Source organism: Sinohyriopsis cumingii, chromosome 17 (genome assembly GCF_028554795.1).
Source record: "Sinohyriopsis cumingii isolate HCF-2022 chromosome 17, ASM2855479v2, whole genome shotgun sequence".
Classification (NCBI taxonomy): Eukaryota; Metazoa; Mollusca; class Bivalvia; order Unionida; family Unionidae; genus Sinohyriopsis; species Sinohyriopsis cumingii.
The window spans coordinates 17,194,874-17,218,160 of NC_142977.1; the positions used below are offsets into that span (position 1 = coordinate 17,194,874).

The 23,287-nt window shown below is 34.2% G+C and overlaps 1 protein-coding gene across 2 annotated transcripts in view; it reads left to right on the top strand.

Moving 5' to 3' along the window:
• The first annotated feature begins 14,153 nt into the window (after nt 1-14,153).
• Nucleotides 14,154-23,287, top strand: part of LOC149777829 (uncharacterized) — a 41,054-nt gene continuing 31,920 nt past the window's right edge. For both annotated transcript variants that reach the window (XM_089938268.1, XM_089938269.1), the window contains exons 1-6: nt 14,154-14,281; nt 18,142-18,282; nt 18,858-19,023; nt 20,205-20,313; nt 21,743-21,892; nt 22,921-23,052. In XM_089938268.1, coding sequence (XP_089794394.1) covers nt 18,166-18,282; nt 18,858-19,023; nt 20,205-20,313; nt 21,743-21,892; nt 22,921-23,052 — 674 coding nt within the window. In that variant the 5' untranslated portion in view covers nt 14,154-14,281; nt 18,142-18,165. The remainder of the gene's footprint in view (nt 14,282-18,141; nt 18,283-18,857; nt 19,024-20,204; nt 20,314-21,742; nt 21,893-22,920; nt 23,053-23,287) is intronic.

Genomic DNA, 23,287 nt, shown 5'->3' on the forward strand with positions numbered 1-23,287 from the left:
TATATTACTTGACACATACGTTCCTTTGGAGGTAGTCAGCAATCGGTTGTAACTTGACATATGTTCCGTTGGAGGTAGTCAGCAGTCAGTTGTAACTTGACATATGTTCCGTTGGAGGTAGGCAGCAGTCATTTGTAACTTGAAACATTCTTTGTGTCACTATAACAAAGAAAATTAGTGGTTAGGACTTAGCAGACACTTACATTTTATGTTCATTCATCAGGCAAAATTGTGTCCGTTTTAGGTAGTTAGTTGCATATCCTTTAATGAATATAGTAGTTGTCATTATCTTCCTTTTCTTGCTTCGACATTGTAAGTATCAGAAGCAGACGACTTAATGCATGTACATCTGTAGTGCTGATACACCCTTTGCTGAAAATGGACTTGTCCAGAAACTGGAAATGGATCAGAGCATGTCCGTCTATTACACTAAAAACTTCCTTTAAGCATGAGACGCGCATAATATGACGGTGTTACGGCCACTCTACTCAGAGTCAGGTTAGAAACTATAAATCAGTGAATGAATTGACTAAAGTTCCTTGCACATTTTATCACATTAAAAGTTTCTATTATTCAAATCGGTGTTTTTTTTTTATATACAAACAAACGGGTTTTTTTATTATCAGACTATAGTACCGTACTTGTGTGTGTGTGTGTGTGTGTGTGTGTGTATGTGTGTGTGTGCTGATATTGGATATTTCTCATGGTCAATGCAAGTTGCGAAAAGTAGGACATTATATTTAGGTTCACAAGAACATATTTTTGACAGGATGGGATTGAGTTAAGAACATAATTAAGCCTGGAGTACGATGCCGATAACAGGAATGTACAGAAAATACTTGGATACTGATCGCAGAAGGTGGCCCCAACCATTCTCATTGTCTTATTTAGCAACAAGGACAAAGAAGCGAGATTACTTTGTAATAGTGCCAGCACATTGCGTAATTCAATTAAGTTCAATGCATACATATTAAATACACAAATAGGCTTTTGGCCTCAATTTCTTATATGATTGAAAACGAATCTGCAAACCAACAGACGAATATTAATTTACTCCAAGCCAGCTGCCATCAAACACATTGCGTGCAAAACATATCCTTTAGCCAGATACTTCAAGCGACAAGGATCTGCTCTTAGGATAACAATGGAAAGAATTGTCTCAGTACCTAGTTTAGCGGTTCAATGCCAAAATACTTGTGTATAATGCCAAAGAAAATGCGAAATCGAAATAATGAGACCCCCCCCCATTACTGTATAAAAAAATGGAAACTATTGAAAAAATCGATTCGTCTCGCCTTCTATCCAGACTGAGCATTAAGTATGCACACCAAACATTCTGAGTGAAATCCTTGTCGGATCAAAGCTACTAGCTGTCACGAAGCGAACTATGAATGGATCCTCTTAATCTGGATGAAGAGACCAGACACGCTGAAACATTACATAAACTAATAATTTATGTAAAGACCTCAATATTCATAGCAGTACCTTCACATCGAAAGACAAAAACTAACATACTAAACGATACGCAAAAATAGTTCAATCCAGAATGTCGAGGAGACCGAAAAGCTAACAGGATGATGATTCTACTGGCAAACCAAAATATTTGCCAAATTCTCGTTGCAGAACACTTTTCTTCCCCTGGCAACTAGTTCAACAACATGATTTTGACTGGAATAGACCACAGACAAAATGGAATCGTGAATTCAGGAGACCAAACGAAGTTTGTTAGATTCACCAACTTAGACTACAGTATTCTCACACCATCCCGTTTGTTCGTAAATCAACCATCGATTTTAAAAGCAGAAATGCATAATGGATATAACAAATGCACACAGCGTTGTCATTTCATTCACTGATTTATAATTTATGACCTGATTTTCGCTAGGGCTCTCACACACTATCAACTTGTTGACGTTTCTAATCAAAGTTTCTTTAGCAACATGGTCACCATTTTCGGCTGGGCCAGTATATATTTATAAGCAGCGTAAATGATCTACTTCACAGTCTTTGACCATCTCAATAACTCCGTAAATTTTGTATTTTAATCTATTTGAACACATATAAACAAATGTTCCTCCTATTTATTTGCTCAGTTTGTTTTAGAAATGCAAAGCTAGACATTGCAAATATTGTACGCAGACGACAGAGTATTTACGGAAATAGACTACTCTAGAAACCAGAAAAGGGCAGCGAGCAGTATGTTCCTTGTTTACATCCGGAGCCTCGTTTGCGCTAAAACGCCAATAATTCGAGAGTACCAGGGACCCATTAGTGACAGTCAGGTTAGAAATTATAAATAAATTAATGAAATGAAGTTTTGTGTATATCTATTTCTTTGATGCTTTGCGTTTTTAAAATCGGTGTGTGCGTTCGTGTGTGTGTGTGTGTGTGTAAACAAGCAAACAAACGGTGGAGAATGCGAATTTATAATAGCCTTTGCATGGAAGGAATTAAGTCTAGGGAATTTCTGCAACGTTTGGCTTCTAAATATTTGGAATTTTACTTTTAATTGGCACCCTATAGCATCACCGTATGACTTAATTTGTAATTTCAAAAGTATATGCGAAACCCATTTCCCTGTCCATGTTTACTTTCAAATCAAATGTTCTTTCTACCCTAAGACGTTCGTGTAGTTCTTGCTGCGGTGCGTTTTAGCCCTAATATATTCATATATATATATATCATTACATTCTATATGGACGTTGTCTATACTCCTTGAAATACACAAGTAGCATAACTATTATCCGGGGCACAATTTTGAGCTGTCATGCAATAGCATTATTGCTAAATGATGTTACATATCCTTTGTTTCAGTCAGCAAAATAAGTCACAAAGAGAGAAGATAACGCAAAAAAGTATTCGTGCCAGCAGCCAGAAAAATAATATTTACCACAAATCAGAATTAATAAGTCGTTTGTATGGTGTTGATACATTTCTGTATGGTGTTGATACATTTATGTATGGTGTTGATACAGTTTTGTATGGTGTTGATACATTTCTGTATGGTGTTGATACAGTTTTGTATGGTGTTGATACATTTCTGTATGGTGTTGATACAGTTTTGTATGTGTTGATACATTTCTGTATGGTATTGATACAGTTTTGTATGGTGTTGATACATTTCTGTATAGTGTTGATACAGTTTTGTATGGCGTTGATACAGTTTTGTTAAAACCATGCTCATTGCATCCGCATTTTATCTTGTGAAAACGCTATTTATGTGGAAGCCGAATAATATCATCATATTTAAACTGTAACATTTATGGCAATGTTTCCGTGGGTAATTTTATAAGACTCAGTCTAGTTTAAAATGTTATTTGTGTGAATAATTTTATACGATTTTATCACGAATCGAGTTTTGTTACACTAATAAAGCAGACAAGCGAAAACGAAGCAGCAAAACGAAAAGCGCAAACAAGCAAGCTCCGTAGTGTTTTCATATCAACAATTTAAAGTCTCTCGAATTGTACTCCCAGACTATTCAATTGTGTTGCCCTCCATTGTCATTTACAGACTCACAACGTCTAAATCTGGGCTGTATAAATACCATTAATGAGTGTCAAACGACTAAACCAGCGATGTCTCGTCGTTCTTAAACGGGTCTATATAATTATCGCTTAAAGAGGCGACATTGTTGGATAACTTATTTGTAGAATTGCTCAAAGGTATGCCTTTGGAAAGGTCAATCAAAATGAGAGTTACATTGGCTGATGAATGGTTCGTAAAACTACTACCCATGAATGTCACGTTACTGTGTGATTGCTTCTTTGCTTTATAGCCTCACGGCCGATTAATCATCAGCTGAAGAAAAAACAATTACAAAAAGAAGAAACGGATGTTGCTGCGTACACGTTTTGTTTCTTTCGGATTTACTGCTGTACCAATAAACACGTTGGCAGCCTAAGTTCAAACTCTGTAACGTACCACTACATTTTTTGGACCAATCACCTATTAATAATAGCATCCTAATGTTATCCCGTTAATATTTTCTCTCATTTTGTCCGAATATATGATAACCAGTGTCGAATTTTACTTACTTAAAATGAAAAGCAGCATTGAAAACTCGGTTTGAAATAACATATTTATTGAGTTCAGCCAAGGGATTTCGTGTAGGATCAGATTGCACATAGATCAAATGTACTCATGCACCTAGTTGTTTCACTGAAGCACAAATATTTCGACAATATAACAAAAGGTAACATGGATGGAAAGCATCAAAGCGCGAGCAACAAAGTATTCCAATGATTAAAGAGATTCAACAGTTATAACTAGTAAGGAAAAATTGTTTGTTTAAAGCAACATATTAAATCTTGGAATTAAACTTACGACTATATCATTACAGGAATTTTTCAAACATGACGATTATTTTGCAATCAATAAATAATAACAAATATTTCTTATCACAATTTAAGCCACCTTAAAATCCTTTATGTACTTAACAACTTGAATCTTTCATTTCAATTGATACACCGCATTAAATAATACCCAATTTGTTTGATACAGATAACATATCGTTCCATCTCATTAATAGTATTTTAGAATTTTCGCCGGGTCATTTTATCATTACATCCTCTGCTTAGAGCTTACATGATCCAAGGTTCACGTCTAGGCGTTTCAATATCAGTTACATGTTTTTGTAATTTTTTTATATATCTCAGAATATGAAATAAAACATTATATGTAAATTGTCTATAGGAACATATAATGTTATTGACCATACCGCAATAACAATATTCACACTCCTAGCTTGTATTTATCACAACCTTCCCTTCTAACATATACATATATATATATATATATATATATATATATATATATATATATATATATATATATATATATATTCGTCAAAATGAATGCTAATTTTAGATTTATAGGTAAGTAGGCTGATGATAACAAGCGCATATCACATGCCTAGGTTTAAAATACCCGATGCATAAGCGAATGATATGTACAATAAAAACAGGTGATGTTCGTCTATAGCACTCGCCTATCAATCTACATGACGAATTCTTCATACAGTTTAATGTTTTTCACCATACCTGACTGTGTTTGTCATTCCTATCGGCAATGGATGCAGTTATGATATAAGACAGAATATTATAACACTTAAGTTTGTTAATGCTTCCTTAAGAATTATTTTAAAGTGCTTATACATGAACAATGAATACCTAAGAAATATAAATATTTGTTTAAAAACATAAATAAGAAGAACTTCTCGGTGCATACCATAACCAACAACCATTAATACATTTCATACGAAACATATGACAAGAACCATGTAACATGTAATAAAAATTGAGTTTGGATGTCTCGTGCAACAGACAGATTATTCAAAGCCTCATTTACACCGTCAGGTAAGGTCTGCACTGACGCGCATACAATTGGGCCTTAGGATGAATTGTGTTTGGCAGTGTGCCAAGTTGAATGTTTGTCACCAATGTTGTATTTTGGGCATTGTTTGAGTAGAAATTACTAACACGTTCGATAATTACTCCACCACGTTAGCGACATTTGTCATAGGTCCGATCGTGTTGTAAACATATACTACGTATCACAGGAAAGCGATTTAAAGACAAAACTCAAAAAGGGCAACAAATCTGCCTTGCTCGGCGCTCAACATTAAGAGGCTAGTGGTAGGACTGGTCGGACTGGTGTCAGGATAATGTGACTGCATGGAACATGATGCTAAATGTTTGCGGCATGATGTCCAAGTGCTAGACATCACAATAAACTGCCACACTGCAGACATTGTAGCGATATGACTGAAAACCTGTTGCAGCCTCGTTAAATATCCAAATAACACACACACACGCACACACACACAGAAAGTTATGAATTTAAACATCTGATTCAAAGCTAGAAAAATTTAATTTTATTTGTTTTATCATAACCTGTGATACAGCTCTGTTTTTTTAACAAGACGTTACTATCGGGTAGAAATGTTCAACATTGCGTATCTATCTATCTATCTATATATATACCTTTTGGCTTCGATGTCTCAAACAGTTCTTGTGTACACGTTCATTTGCTATTGTCCTACATAAACTGATGTTCTTTGAAGAAAAGGTGTTCGTATAATAATCACTGGCCTCGCATTTGGTAATTTGAAATACAGCTGCATATACCAAATATTTAGTGAAATTTACACACGCCTCGTTTATCTAATCAAGAAATTTCAAAGATCCTGATTTCTGAAGTTTCTTTATGTTCATATTTAGATTTATGAAGCCAGAAATCATTATATTCACGAACAAATACACTCCAATTAATATAAAGTTTCTCTGGTTTTGATACATCTTGTCTAAAACATGACAATATCATGATAAGACAAAATATCATACTTTAATGTTCACCGATTAAGCTGTACATTTAAAAGCTTGAAGATTGTTGCGCAAGTTTATCAACATTTGCTATGATTACATTTACATTATTGTTTCGATCAACGTGCAAACACATGATTACATACCAACGGAAAGTGATTTAAGGACGAAATGTTAAAAATGTATTTATTATGTTCTTTGTAGGGTTGAAACAAAGTAAAGTCCTGTGCGCATTGAACCCAAACCAACAAGCGAATACATGATACGTGCTTCGTTAGAGCCCGTTAACAGGACCTTGTCCTTGCGTCAAGGAATTTACTTTTCTTGATACACACCTAAATACTTGTGGAAAATATGTGCATCATCCAACGACGGCTAACTGATGGAAACAAAAGTGAATAGTAATTTAATGCATTGAAAAGCACTGGTTGCCATATTTAACATATGTCGGCTAGGCATGGTGAAGTGTTGATACAGCTAAACAGCCTTTTAATAAATAATGTGGCTTCGTGTAAACTTAATTTCGGTCAACCTCATTTTTGTTTTATATTTTTTGAGTTAATTCTATCTTTGTCGTATGGAAAAAGCTGTAGGAAGGTTGACTGCGAAAGACGAGGTCATCGCACTGGAGCGATATCAACATTTTAATATCAGCTTGATGTAACAGCCAATAACTTGAAAGACATTTGTGTCCAACTGTAGTTCTCTGGAAATCGTCTATGTTTACATTAGTGTACTGCACTGGTCTATAATCTGAATAAAGTACCAGAACTAACTGTGGCGAAGTGACAATGTCGAACGAAGCTGATGCTTTGACAATAGATGTGATAATAATCTCTATTGTGTTGAATAGGTATCTCTAAATTATAATAAATATTTCAACATCAATATTGTTTAAATTTATTATATTTTCCCATTTTGCTTCACACAGTTATTATGTTGTTTAGAAAATATTTTAAAATGATAAACTTCTCGTTGTTTGTTTAAAAAACAAATATTATTTAGAGAAGTAAATTCAGATGATTGATAATCATGATATAATAATTTATGAAGCCAGAAATATTACATCCGTTGCAAAATGTAATCAGTTTTTATATCATGTACCTTGTTGTGATAAATCTTTGTGGAAAACACGAAAAATGCTCAATAAGGCAAATTAACATACTCTACCTGATTAGTCTCTATTTACTTCATGATAGGGCTACCGATGTGCCAGATGATAAATCTAATCATGTCTACGCCGGAATTAGACATTGATAACTCCGCTTATCTGGTCAATTTGGATGGATCATTCTATTTTAAAATAAGGTTTCTACGTTCAGTTATATGCGACCGCCTCCTAAGTTCGCTTAGTTAGGATTAAAGAAAATATCGACAACAGAAGTTTCAAGTACAGACTAATAAAGTGCACAAAGGATCTTACTTTGTATTTCTAGAATAGTTATTTTTGTTCCCTTCCAGTATCAAAATGAACTCGTCTACCTCTGTAAACATGGGATAACATGCCATATTGACCTGTACAAGGGAACAGTTTAGTGTGTTATGCAAAGTATATAGTGAAATTAACGACATGAATATGCGAATAATGTATTTCGTTTTTGCTTAGTAACAGTTATCCGTTGCTGTTGGAGATTTCACACAAATGGACAAGGGAAGAAATAAACACTCAGCTTTCTGTCTTTTGGTTTTAGTATGTACACATTCAAATATAAACTACTTCTAAGAAAACACATGAGTCCAGCACTCTATCCCCATGGCTTTAAGTTTTATTATAGGTGTAGAATGTAGTATGTGTTCGTTCAGTCAGTTAAATGTGTAAACCGATTGTTAATATTATGTACCTATTAATGGTAATATCTATTCGTTCCGTGAGTTGTTAATTAATTTACGTCAGACTGGAATTGAAATGAACCAGTAAGGCAGCATTTTATCATGTAGATAGGTACCAAAAACGTTTTCACTGATGTTATATACACTGATCTGAAGGTGTCGTCTGTAGCATTGATATTGGCAGTAGAGAATCTCATCACGTGACTGAGAATCACTGACACTTTAGGTCTGCTCCTCCATCATGTAGAAGACGTTAAAATCGCAGCAATTCATGTTTCATTTTCAAATCGAATGTGAGGAATAGATGATTAAAACATGATGAGATTATTTTCTGATTTATATGACCAGGTAACGTTTTAACAATTTAGTCTGGCACAAACTATTCTTTTAGTTTATGTTAACCTTTGTATTGTTTGACATGTGTCCTATTATTCCCCGCAATTATTGTGTGCTTTGCACATAGGTGGGATTTATATAATCTCGCTAATGACGCAGTAGGCAAATGATAGTGCATACATATTGACTTTAGATGGAAACTGTGTAAGAATGTATCAAACACAATTTCACAACAGTTCATGTTGACAAAATGAGCCAATTTGATTTTCTCTTCCAAACACGGTAACGTATTTATGGTTAAATGATCAAGGTCACCGTCCACTATTGCATAAGACCTTTCGCCATTGTTTCTTTGATGACATATCTGCGGCTATGCTTCTATGTGATAAAAGAACCAAACATACTGCAGTCAGCCACTGTTATCCATCATGTGAACCTGCTGAGTTTTATATCATATACGTACACATGTGAAGATAATTCGTAAACATATATCTGATATCGTTGGGCATAAAATTGTATACTTAGAGGATGATAACCATGCAGAAGGAGATGCGCAGATGTCACATGTAACATGAACATAACGTTCTGTGAAGATTACATGACACACGCAATACAATACTAATATATGTATATAATGTAGATGTGATTGTAAGTTATATCTTCCCTAGGGTTGGATCTTCTTTAGGCTCTGTCACATAACACTGACTAGTGACAATTGTAAACATGCCAAGAGAATCGGTAAAGGACACCATTTATCTCTATGTGTCACATGACCTTACATCAAACCGTTCGATAAGCGTGAACCTGATGATGAAGAAATCGATATAAGACAAAACCTTGATATAATGTCGAAACTAAAAATAAAATAAAATACAATCCTAGTGGGGGATGTTTCGTGTAAAAATACAATTTTGTATTATATGCAAAAGAGACAAAGAATATAATAAAATTGTCAAAATCTGTTAAATTTGGTATACTAACCTGCACAACTTGATAATGATCTCTCAAGGAGCTTGATGTGGAGCTCATAACACCTCTGCTACTATCGCATATAAGGTGCTAATGCAATACTATAAGAAAAGCCGTGTCAATGTTATGTTTGCCCTTGAAAGTACTAGCAGACTCGTCAAGTGGACGGGAAAACCTCATTTGTGTGCATGCCAGGTTTGCTTGTACCCATGCTTGATCCTTGACGTTCGACGGAACTGGTAGCTATTACAGAGCATAAGTTTTAGAATGTAGACTTCCCGGAGAGTAAAAAACAATATGTATGTTGCATCCTATATAAGAATGAGGTGATCATTTTTGAAAGGCTAACAAAGAAGTGTAACAGTTATTCTATGACCGGTCTGTAGGTTTACCACTAAACAAATTGTCTATGGATATATCATTGAAAGAGAATCACAAGAGCGCTACGAGTGGTTGGTTCATGGGCGTCAAATTTCACATCGACACTCCAGAATAACGGTGACACTACGTGATGATTGGTCCATACAATGACTATTCATCACGCTCAAAAAGTGATCCTTACAAGTAATATATTTGAGTCGCACTGGGCAAAAACTTGTAAAGGCCACTGAAAGAGAGTTAATTTGCTGTCATTGAAAGAGGGTCACATTCCAACCACACTGGTGATAGAAATATAAAGTCACGTTGTTCGGCAATTCATCAGCAGAACTGCGTTTCATTAAGGTCACATCGATTAAAGAACGACCAACAACAAGGTCATCTAAAAAGATTACAGTGGAAAGGTCGTCCAAAGAAATGTACTATGCACTACGAATATCGCTGTTTTGTGACGCCTGATCTGAAGATTTACTATTCCTGCGATTTATATTGATAGCTGATTTGCCTGTGACAATGTCATTGAAAGAGAGTTCTGTTACTGGATGACTGGTCTGTAGAATCATTACTTATGAGAAGAAATGTTTGCATGACCAATGTTGCTACTCTTTTGAGTCCCATTCTTCAAACTCTTGCCCGTAGAAATATTTCAGCAGTTATATCACTTGATAACCTGTTCAAGGAAAGCAGTCCAAGGAGAGCCACATAAAATTGCCACTTTTTAAGGTCACACTGCTAAAAGGACTAACTTTTAGAACTGCGACATCAAAAGACTGGTGTCGTATTGGTCTGTGAAATATCTTTAAAATTACAAAATTATAAGGACCGCATTTCTCAAACACTGGCCAATGGTAAAATCACCCAAGAAGGTCGCATTTGTTGATCATCGTTCCGCACAATTATTACTTAATAATGTTTAATTAGTTGAATGAATGCCATTCAGTGATAGTTAGTACAACATATAAGTGTAACAATCTTATCATTCCGTTACAGTTAGGAATGGATTTAGTTTAAACATTCATCATACATACCAAGAATTAAGTCTTCAAAATAGTCTTGTTATGAAAATTCAATTTAACAACATATTCCACATTCAGCCATACAAATTATCATTATTTCTGTTATTATTGAGCATTATATCTCTTCAGCTTCCATTCACGTTTACTCTCTTTCTTCATTCTGATTTAGCCTCGGCTTTGATTTATGTTCATCAGTCATAAAAACAAGAGTGTGCATACATATTTCTTACAAACTTATTATTATTATTATTATTATTTGGAAGGGCGAAACTATTACCCTCTTAAAGATGTAAAGAACTAAGTTTTGTTTGCCCTCTCGCCTGATCAAGCACTGGGAACGGGTTTAATTCGATGGTAACATCTATTTTTTCAGGACAGATTAATATTACTCCTGGCCAATAATTCATTTGATGATTTAGCTTGAACGCTACATTGACGAAGTGATTTAAATCATAAACAATTGTCCCTCATTAAAACAAATATGTTCCAATGCGGTTGATTTTATATTTATTTCAAATCTTCCAAACAACATACACCTGTAACGATGTGTTGAAGGGAGGAGGATATTTCCTCCAGAGATTTCATGGACTGAATGTGGATGTAATACACAAACACATGTCCTTCCTAAAAATCCTCCGGATTCTTGAAATAAATTGCTTTCTTAAATCTCAGTTGTAAAGGTTCTTGGTCAGAGTCACAGATTCTTAATCGATAGATGGCACTGTCCATGTGGTTCCCAAGTGCGGTTTTCTGTGTTTACCTACAAACTGTGTAAATGAAGCTTCCGATAGGTCCATGAAAAGACTATTCCTTGCCTTACATAATTGTCTCCCCTCTTAATGATGATACTGAGGCCATTTGTATCCTTTTCACTCATCTAAAAATGTATATATAGAATGACAAAGGCTGGCCATATTCGAGTACTAATTGGCACAGACAAACACGTTCCTCTATAGTCTTTCAACCAGGAAATGTCTTCCTCTCAAAGTTCTCGTAATATTTATCTTAACACAGGAATATCTCTGATCATTACTTACCAAGGCCCAAATAGAAAACAAATCAATAATAAAGAAAATAAATAAAACCAGATACAAAACCAGTGATTAGAACGACATTGTCACATGCTTCGACGAATGGTGAAATTGAAAACTCCAGTGAGTCAAGTAAAAAAGTGCTTATTAAACGAGGAGAGTTTCCTATGCTAAAAGGACCGTTGTTAAATGTCGCGGTTCTCTTGTTAGAATTGATTCCTGAGCGTCCTTTCGTAGCCGTGTTAAGAAGAACATGAACAGTAAGGACATCTCTGGAATGCCATGCTACTTGGACCACTGAATCTTGTGGAAGGACCACAATTTTAAGTTTAGTTCCTTTGAAACGGTTGAGGGAACATTGACGTTCATACAAACGACGAATTCCTTGCTTTCCATACGGAGGTACAATTATTTATGGCTGTATTGATTTGTATAAGCAACAGAAAGGTCTTAACGCTATAGTCAATTACTGCAACCTCTTCACCAGAAAGCTGTAGGCGATAAAGTCAAACCTAGTCTAAGAGATCAAAAAAAAAAAAGTCGTAAAAAACAAAGAAAAGAAAAATGCAGCATCTTCTAAGACAACAACACTTCCAATCTGAAACATTCATCAAGAATCGGTTGGATCTAAAATAGCATATTAACAAACTCCAGCAGCAAAGATATGCAACCTGATCAAAACATTTCACACAAAAAAGAACATCGCTAGTTTTTATCAACTTATTTTCACATCATCAACATTGATACGATTTTAATAGACTTTTTCTACAATCCTGCCCATGCTGCTGGTTGTGGAGGAATTCAAATACGATATCGTGTGGTTAAAATCAATCCCTAAAGTCTACGTCAGCAAAATCTACGAGTATGGGTACAAAAACAATCGAAGTATACGCTAAATAAACCATTATACGAATATTTCAAAGATTTCATAACAAATTAGTATTCATATTGGCCAAATAACAATTTTGAAACCATCTTCTGCTTTCTTTTGAATGTAAGCAATATCACTTTATTTTGTCTTCTGTAATTCATGCGTATTATGTTAATACCATTTCTTTATTTATTTCTTACTTTCCATCTACTAAATGTTTTCGATGAATAAGTCATACTGTTGTCTCTCCATTGATTTGAATGAGAGGTTTAAAAAAAGCCATGAAGTATTTTTCTTTTAAATTCTATACTTTCAGTTGGTTGCTAAGACATTAATGTTGCCTAAAAATAACAGGGGCCGGGTGTTAACATCACTTAAAAACATCGATGACTTTATCAGGATAAGGATGTGGAAACTCTGTACCTTTTCCAATGACACATAGAGACAGCCTGCTGGGCTGTGGCTTGGGAAAGTATCGCATCCGCTACTCTTTGATAACTAATCTTACGCTTTACCAAACGAGCAACTGCAAGTTACTCTACCCCACACCTGCCAGGAAATAAAAGAGAAATTGATTGTTTATAAAATGTTGACCGCCCCAATGGCCCAAACGATTGGAACGTCCGTCTCGGATGCTGGAGGTCGCGGGTTCAAACCCGGCCAAGTCATACAAAAGACTTAACTGCCACACTGCAGACATCATAGCGTTATGACTAAAATTGTTAAAACTACGTTAAAAATCCAAATCACACCCACGCATATAAATTCTTCTTCTGAATGGATTCCCAATCAATACGCAATAAATGTATTTTGAACATTTATCCGACCTGAATGTTTGATTATTTTCTTGTTCATCAATACACTGAACAAATTGCAGAATTCGTGTACTTGTATCCAAGGTTTAGTTTTAATTAAAGTGTCACCGTCGGGTGGGATGGTATTTTCGGATCTTCTTTCGAGCCTGTATATTGTTTCTTTCTACCTTAATATTTTTTTTCTTCAGATTAATATAATGGATACGATATGTTCTTTTAACATCTGTACAACATAACAAAAATAATTATTCTTCGTTACCAGTGCGGTCGTTTATGTCCCAGTCGTTATGTTATATTCATGTGTTACTGTTCACGGTAGAATGACCATTCATGTGCCACTTGGTTACTGATTCCCTAGAGGTTTATTACGCATAATAAATGTCTTCCCTTGGATCAAATGACACTGTATGAATTTTAAACCCTGGACTAAGATGAACTCGAAATCTATACAATTAAAATGATTCTGCCAACGGATATTATGTACATAATCGGGATTCCTCTACGAACATGCTAGAGCCATGGCATTTTTCTATAATTATAACAAGATAAAGAGTGTTAGGTATAAAGATTAGTTATCATACCGAAAAACAACAAATTCCAACAGTGGATTCCTACATTACATCTCCCTAACCTTCGATAATTACACACAGGGCAGACACCAAAGAAAAGCGGCTCCAGCACATTTATTCAACATTCGACAAGGCACCTACAGGTAAGAATACGCAGTGAAAAAGAAATTTCCAGTTTATAAAAGAAAGAAATCAAACAGTGTGCACGTAACAAAATTATATTTGATTCTAGTGAATAGTAGTTTTATGCCAGATAATTAATATACGGCACAGACATATCGTATATATTTAAATCAGAATTACGAGCATCTCTAGTCGCTTTAACCAAATTTTTTTGTTGGTTTAACTGTTTATTTATCGTAACATTCTTTCAAACAGCTACCTCTTTGTAAATTTACTAAAAAATTTACAAAAATACCTGCATGTTACTATTATATCTTTCTTCAAATTTTGTTTCGGTACTTGTTCTGTGATTAAAATGTACATTAACCAATCTATGTGAGCAATTTCTACTTTTCCAATTTCAATTTTTAAAGGTTTCTTTAACTAACCTTCGCTTCTAAATAATACTTCATTATTTTTGTGTGCTAAAGTTTCACACTTGCGACTTATATCTCGCGGAGACAGATCCTTTGGAAGCGCGTTTTAAATTGATCATATACAGGAAGCATCATTCTGTATGTCAAGAACTATTTAATACCGGACTATTACTTTAGCTACGTTTCAAACAGTTTTATCTAAATCGCACATTTTACGAGAATTACAAGAAGCACCAAACTGCTTCCAAAAATGAATGGTGATGAATTCAGATACCAGTTTATACTACGATGAATGATTTAAAATTACAAAAGAGTTAGCATTTTGTGAACTTTCAAGGCGACTGTAAAACGTTAAAATTACGAAGTTTTTGGCTTTTATGTACCGTCAAATGTGTTACACATTTTCCGTTTTAGTATCTAACAGTTGTATGCAATTTCATCCAGGGCATTTGTCAGATAAGAGATTTCAAAAGGCATTCCCCGGTGATGTAGCTAAGTGAAACAACCCAGATTGCACATCCCTTGTCTAAACGAATTTTTAGGAATCAATGTTGTATAGCATTTTATAGGTTAGTATAGCACAGTATAGCATAACATATTACAGCAAAGTGTAGTATAGTATAGTGTGATGTGCCTTTGGTGTGGCTTCGGTGGAGTGGAGTGGAGTGTGGCGTAGCTTGGCGTGGCGTGGCACAGCATAGCAGGCATAGCATAGGAACATTTTGTTATCATACATGGGTCCAGAGATATCGTCGCATGACACAAGCGAAAATCCGTTACATTCTCCGGTGTCTTTCTACGAGGATCCAGAGAGAGAGAGAGAGAGAGAGAGAGAGAAATTATTGAGTAGTAGCGTATTCAGTAGATTAAAGTATGTCTTCTTCCGAACTAATAAATGTACCATACAATCTTGTATAATACAATACCATGTAATCTTGTACCATACAATCTTGTACCTTACAATACCATACAATCTTGTACCATACAATACCATCCAATCTTGTGCCATACAATACCATACAATACCATACAATCTTGTACCATACAATTTTGTGAATTGCTTTTAAAAGTCTCACCAGAACGAATACACATAAACGATGGGAAGTGTTTGGTTATTGTAGGTGACTTGGTGGAAGTTTATTTTTCTCTTTTTCTCGCTCACTCTGCAGGCTTCCCCTTATGCATGAGAGAGAGAGAGAGAGAGAGAGAGGATTCCAATGAATTTATTTACCAGGTTTAATTCATTTAGAACCAGTATTATTACTATTTATTATTATTGTTACATTGCTATTTAAATTTATTACAGATTTAGAGGATATATGAGCGATATCCATCTGTTGAGACATAGCCTAATGATGGGACTATATATATATATATATATATATATATATATATATATATATATATATATATATGAGAAGGGGAGCAGAAATCAGAAAGGATTATGATGAAACTGTGTACCATATTAAATTCATTTAGAAAACGAGGATTATTAATACTTTTAATCGTTATTTTCATACGTCACTAATGATAAAGTGTGTCCACACGTCATTGATCTAGCATCAACTGCAGAATGTCGCTAAATTGTTTATATATATGTATCATTGCGCCATGGGCGAATCACATATTGGTATTGATGTATCAAACTGCTTTATAACAACACTTTAAATGCCATGTTATTGTAATGTATGTGATAAACACACACACACACACACACACACACACACATATATATATATATATATATATATATATATATATATATATATATATATATATATATATATATATATATATATATATATATATATATATGTGTGTGTGTGTGAGTGTGTGTGTGTGTGTGTGTGTGTGTGTACTTTTTGTAGTGGTCTAAAGTACTTTTTTCTTTACCACGCTGCTTTTGCCATCCGACGGTGAATCTAAAAGGTAGTCTGTGCTACTTTGTCTGTATCTAGGTACTTCGAGTTTGAAATATGAATAAAGTGCCAGAAGTTATGTATGTTGCCTTGTATAGAGTCAGCACAGGACATGTGCCGAAAACAAAATAAAATCCAAATGACATATAATTCATTCCCTATTTAATTTAGACTGACTTCATTGATTTCACTACTAAAAGCTTTACCTTTACACTCGTTGCAAATGATATCGTCCGGGATTTTACGAGATTTTACTAAAATAAGGAATAAGCTTTAAAAGTACTGACATTTATTTAACTGGCTTGGAATGTATATAGTGTCACAAAAGTACTGACATTTATTTAACTGGCCTTGGAATGTATATAGTGTCACAAAAGTACTGAGATTTATTTAACTGGCCTTGGAATGTATATAGTGTCACAGAAGTACTGACATTTATTTAACTGGCCTTGGAATGTATATAGTGTCACAGAAGTACTGATATTTATTTAACTGGCCTTGGAATGTATATAGTGTCACAGAAGTACTGACATTTATTTAACTGGCCTTGGAATGTATATAGTGTCACAGAAGTACTGACATTTATTTAACTGGATTGGAATGTATATAGTGTCACAGAAGTACTGACATTTATTTAACTGGCCTTGGAATGTATATAGTGTCACAGAAGTACTGACATTTATTTAACTGGCCTTGGAATGTATATATTGTCACAAAAGTACTGACATTTATTTAACTGGATTGGAATGTATATATTGTCACAGAAGTACTGACATTTATTTAACTGGCCTTGGAATGTATATAGTGTCACAGAAGTACTGACATTTATTTAACTGGCCTTGGAATGTATATAGTGTCACAGAAGTACTGACATTTATTTAACTGGCCTTGGAATGTATATATTGTCACAAAAGTACTGACATTTATTTAACTGGATTGGAATGTATATAGTGTCACAGAAGTACTGACATTTATTTAACTGGCCTTGGAATGTATATAGTGTCACAGAAGTACTGACATTTATTTAACTGGCCTTGGAATGTATATAGTGTCACAGAAGTACTGACATTTATTTAACTGGCCTTGGAATGTATATAGTGTCGCAAAAGCACTGACATTTATTTAACTGGCCTTGTGTGTATATAGTGTCACCAAAGTAATGAGATTTATTTATCTGGCCTTGGATGTATATAGAGTCACAAAAGTACTGACAAGTATTTAATTGGCCTTGAATGTATATAGTGTTACAAAAAAGAGCATATCCTCCTGGAGTTGGTCCATATTATTCAGTCAAGACTATCTCTGCGTTCTCAGATATGGATAAGATTATGTGACAGACAGCTTAAATGCACATAGTATAAACATTTGTTCCGGGGGCGTGGTTCTGGACATATTTTGGTTCACGCGACGTTCATAAACTGGGCACAAATAATATTGTTTGGAAGACGTATATAAATGTCACTTACACTATCCTAGGAACGTATTCATACCTCGGTTGTTTGTATCCCCACAAATCTCATATAACTTTGTTTAAACCTTTTATAGCAAGTAGTTGATTGCCAAGCAACTATGTTGAAGAATACAGACATACTCAGGAAACATGTTTTGTTCCAAACCAGCTACACTAGACCTTCGCCCGTGCGTACTCCGTCAACTACACTCAATGGCAAGGCTCCAGTCTATGGGGTAAATTAAATATAAAGTTTATCCTGATGGTTGTTCTGCTAGGTTCCATTGCCTCTTATTTATTTAGAGCGGTACTAGTAAAACAGTTAGAAAGCAAACTTCTTAAGCGCGCGTAATTTATAAATATTTTGATAAAAATTTCATTTTATTCAAAGTCACTATAAAGGAATCTTATTAAGCAATTTTTCTACATATTGAAGAAAACTGATAAGGACATGTGTCAAACCACAGCATCTAAATTTGTATAAAAATATCCGGAACATAGCCATTGTATTCCCCTACACCAAAGTTATAAAGTTATCCGAATGTGCTACTTGCACTTGTTAGTGCCTATTCAAGTTGGAAATAAATTCATAGGTAAGGACGTGTTCTGTAAATAACAGAAGAGCGTTTTAAATAAGATTGTAAAACTTAGTGTAATGACTTAATGGGTTTCGAATAACGCAAAGTATAAACATATAAATAAAACAAAAAATAAACTAAACATTTTAAATCTGTATCGTTACTTAAAGTATTTCTGATATGATGCGTTATCTTCTTCTTTAATCTCTCTACGGTTGGTTATCAAATCACAGATACGTGGACCTCCGTCGAGACAATCAAGACCTAGTGGAACGATCGCCATCTCTTCTACCAGTCCCTATGAAAATCTCGAGAGGAGAAGGATGACGAGGGTTCAGCGACAGAAACCTTGGCAGGAAAAAGGATGCATTCTAACAAGAAGGAAGTCAGAATATGTTGGTAATTTAATCTTCCAAAGGCATTACTTGTTATACTCGCGGGAATTGGAGTTAAAATATGATTATATTGAAGGTTGTCAGGATAGTGTCCTGCAAGTTTTGATCTGGTAGTCAACGTGTGTCTTTAACATTTTCAACAGTTTCCTCGAACACTTCATTTAGACGCGTTCCTTTATGTCATTGCTTTTATTAATTAACTTTTGGCTCCTGTGAAGTTTCTCATTTGATTGAAATGCTTCTTTATGTTTAGTAGTAATTATATTATAAAATTCTTGTCACTCTTATAAAACAATATTTGCTGCGCTAAAGAACAGTTGTTGTGCTGATATGACGATATTGGTTACCCTGATGGATGAATACTGGTTATGCTGATAGTTCAATATTTGTTGCATTAGCAGATCGATATTTGATGCACTAAGAGATTTTGTTATGCTGATAGATTAATATATTTAAGCTGATAGATCGATATGTGTTAAGCTTATATGATAATATATGTTAATCTTCAAGATCAAAATCTGATATGTTAATTGATCACTATTTGTTATACTTTTATATCAATACTTGTTATGCCGCAAGATTAAACATTCGCATATTAATAGATCGATAAATATTTCCTTAAGAAATCAGTGTTTATTATGCTGATATATCAGTATCTGTTATGCTAATAGATTAATATTTCTTATTCATTTAGAACAATATTTGGTGAATCTGGTGTCTTCAGTGTACTATTCATGGCAATTAACTTTAAAAAGCAGCATTTGAAAGTCAACCATGAACTGATATAACATTTTCAGATATCAAACACGTACTGATCGAACATCGGTGCTAGCAATCAGTTTGCCTGTATATAAAAAAAAATTTTTATCCGCTGCAATAGCTTTATGTTATGATTCTTGGTTTGGTTCTTTTCTTGCAAGACCAGATAAATTTTAGTTTCAAGACCTATCTAAGAACGAGAAGCAGTCTTAAAAGCAGACAAAACACGAGTACAAGTAGTTTTGATTACACACTACGTCTGCAAAGATTAAACATTGAATTTTGGGCGTTGCTACTCGACTTTTTTATTATAATGCAATCGTGGAACAAATTATGCAATATATCATTCACAGACATTACGGCATCATGTAAAAACAGTTTGTATTGCCTAATGGACGTCTTGCGATATTTGATCTATTTCAACAGAGTTGGTGTACGAAACATCGTTACCAGTCAGCTTTGATCTTGCGAAAGCCGAGTGCAAGCTACGATATTACGTGTCCAACACAAAGTACGGCAAGCTATATCAAATAGTGTAAGTTTATTTTGGATGAAGAACATATAATAAACTACGGATTCATTTTTCCCACTTGAACCACAAACAATGTATTACCCAATAAGTTAAAAATCTTCCACAGCCTAATTTTTCTACTTAAGCTGAACGTAATATACAACCAATTATGTCCAGAATCCGTCAAAGTATAATGTTTCTACTTAAACTGAAAACACATATCAAATATGTCCCAAACTATCACAACCTAATATTTCTACTCAAGCCGCAAACAATTTGTTATCGAATGTGTTCATATCCTATCGCTATTGTTTCAGCTTAAGCCGCAACCAATTTATTGAAGACTATGGTGAAATACTTTCACAAATGTTTCTAAAAATACCACAAACTATTTATTACCAAAAGTGTTCATATATCACATTTATGCAAATGTTCACTGTTTTTCATATGAATATTGTTGAAAAGGAATTCAAGTTCATTGTATAGCCTATAGTTTGAATCTGCAAACTAATTTCACTTTTTACACACCCCTTCGTGTATGTTGATATTAATAGGAATGTGAGCTTCATTTATTATCTGCTCTAATTGAAGTGCAGTAATCTGTGTCTACTATCGTATCTGCCCTAATTCAAGTTCAGTAATCTGTTTCTATTCTCGTATCTGCCTAATTGAAGTACAGTAATCTGTTTCTATTCTCGTATCTGCCTAACTGAAGTACAGTCATCTGTTTCTGCTATCGTATCGGCCTAATTGAAATACATTAATCTGTTTCTTCTCTTGTATCTGCTCTAATTTAAATACAGTAATCAGTTTCTACTAGTTTATCTGCCCTAATTTGTTTTGCAGTAATCTGTTTCTACTTTCGTATCTTCTCTAATTTAAATGTGGTAATCTGTTTCTAATAGCATATCTGCCCTAATTGTAGTGCAGTAATCTGTTTTACTATCGTATCTGCCCTAATTGTAGTGCATTCATCTGTTTTTACTATCGTATCTGCCCTGATTGATGTGCAGCCAAGTATCCGAACACCTATAAGACTAGATAATGAGGCATTAATATGACTCATCTTGCAACTGCCATTTTGTCCGTCAATATCGTTATATTTTTTAAATTAAGCTGCTCAATCGATTTGGTTTAATTACTTTAACTTTTCGAAAGGCTCTTGTTGGAAGTAAGGCTAGAAATGTAGACTTGTAGCTTAAATTATTAAATACTATGTAAATGATAAAATATCGGTAAAACGTTTTCACATGTCAGCAATGTCAGTGCGGATTCGGCATTCCGGATTCTGTGAATCTCTATATTTAATAAAATTCTGCACAAAAAGTCATGAGAAATAATTAATTTATCAAAAGGTGGTCATATTTATTTCTTTTTTAATTATATTCATTGAAACCCCCTTATTCGCGGCAGTTTTATATGGACCGAAAATATCATTCTTTTCAATCTACAGGCATGACGACACAATACCACATAGGTTAGCTACAGCTCCGAGCAAATGGTTGTGGGAGCAGGACTTCCTTCTCTGGCTGAATGAAGGAAGGAAAGAATACATTGCACAGAAATACAACAAGAAAAAGGACACTAGATCCAAAAATGAAAGGTACACCATTATAAATTGGAACAATAATTCAAGGTTTATGTAACTCCATTAAAGATTTATTTTCCATGAGATTGTCAAGAGTCGCCAGGTAGTTAGAACCGTTAGACAGTTCATCAGTTATGGTCGCTTTGCTCCAACAAAACGTAAAGTAATGTACATACAGCCTGCATGAGGCTATCATGGAATAATTTAGTCATTAATAATTAATCATTAACAACAATAAATAAATTATTACTGTAATGATACATTAATTTTGATTAATTCTGTATGCTATTGCCACGTGAGACTACTAGGCAGTGATAGTTCGATCGATTTTTAAAACTGATTATCAATGTCTGTTTACGTTCTGCCAATAAACACGGTAGCTGAAATAAATAATAAATTGCAACCTTAAACGCAAAGGTTGAGGTACAGACAGCTAGTGATTAAATACTTTTGTCTCGCCCATGGCAACATTCACGGAACAATGACCCTTAATTTGATTATAATTTTTAGATTATGTCAATTAAACATTGTTGAATAATTAAAGACAAAATTACCGAATCATTAAATATATAAAATTTAAAAATAAAAATACAATGACTTGACATATCTAGATGATGGTAGTTTTGTATTTAATTAATCAAAAAGGGAAGCAATGTACAATAATGTTATAATAATTTTTAAAATATGTAAATATTGTTTTCAAAACTGAATAAATATTATAGCACATTACAAGTAAACTCGGTTCTGTAGAAAGCATATAATAAACTTTCAACATTGGATTGAGAAGTAATTTTAAGACTTTGTAATGATTAAACCATGCAATAATATAAATAAATCCGTTAGGTCATGTGATAGTGTTTCAGCGCTACGTAAGATCTGTTTCAAGTGTCCGAAAAATATGAGTTTGACGGTGACATTATTTGTTAATCAATGACCTTCTAAGACAGTGAGAATGTAATATAATATAAGCGTTTTCCAATTAAAAATATAATGACTTCTTGCATCTAGATGCTGTTAGTTTTGTCTTTAATTAATATTTTCAGTTCGTGCGATTCTAGCAGAGGATCATCCTACCGTTCTGGAAATGGTCAAAACTCCTCCCGAAATGTGAATGCTGGCGGGAAATCAGATGCAAAACTTAGCAAAGAATTCAGACCAAACGCCGAGATATTTGCGTAAGTCTCTTTATATTGGTATTATTATTATGTTCAAGTAGTAATTAGATTGCAATTAATGACAATATCAATACTAATATAGAATGCTATGCACATGATAAATACAGAAGTACGCAGCGAATCTCTCGCAGAATCAAGTGGAAACAACAAAGTACGGTGACTGACCAATGAATTTATAGAGGTCTGAATACATCAACCATCGATTTTACCAACAATGGCAGGAGCACAACCAGGG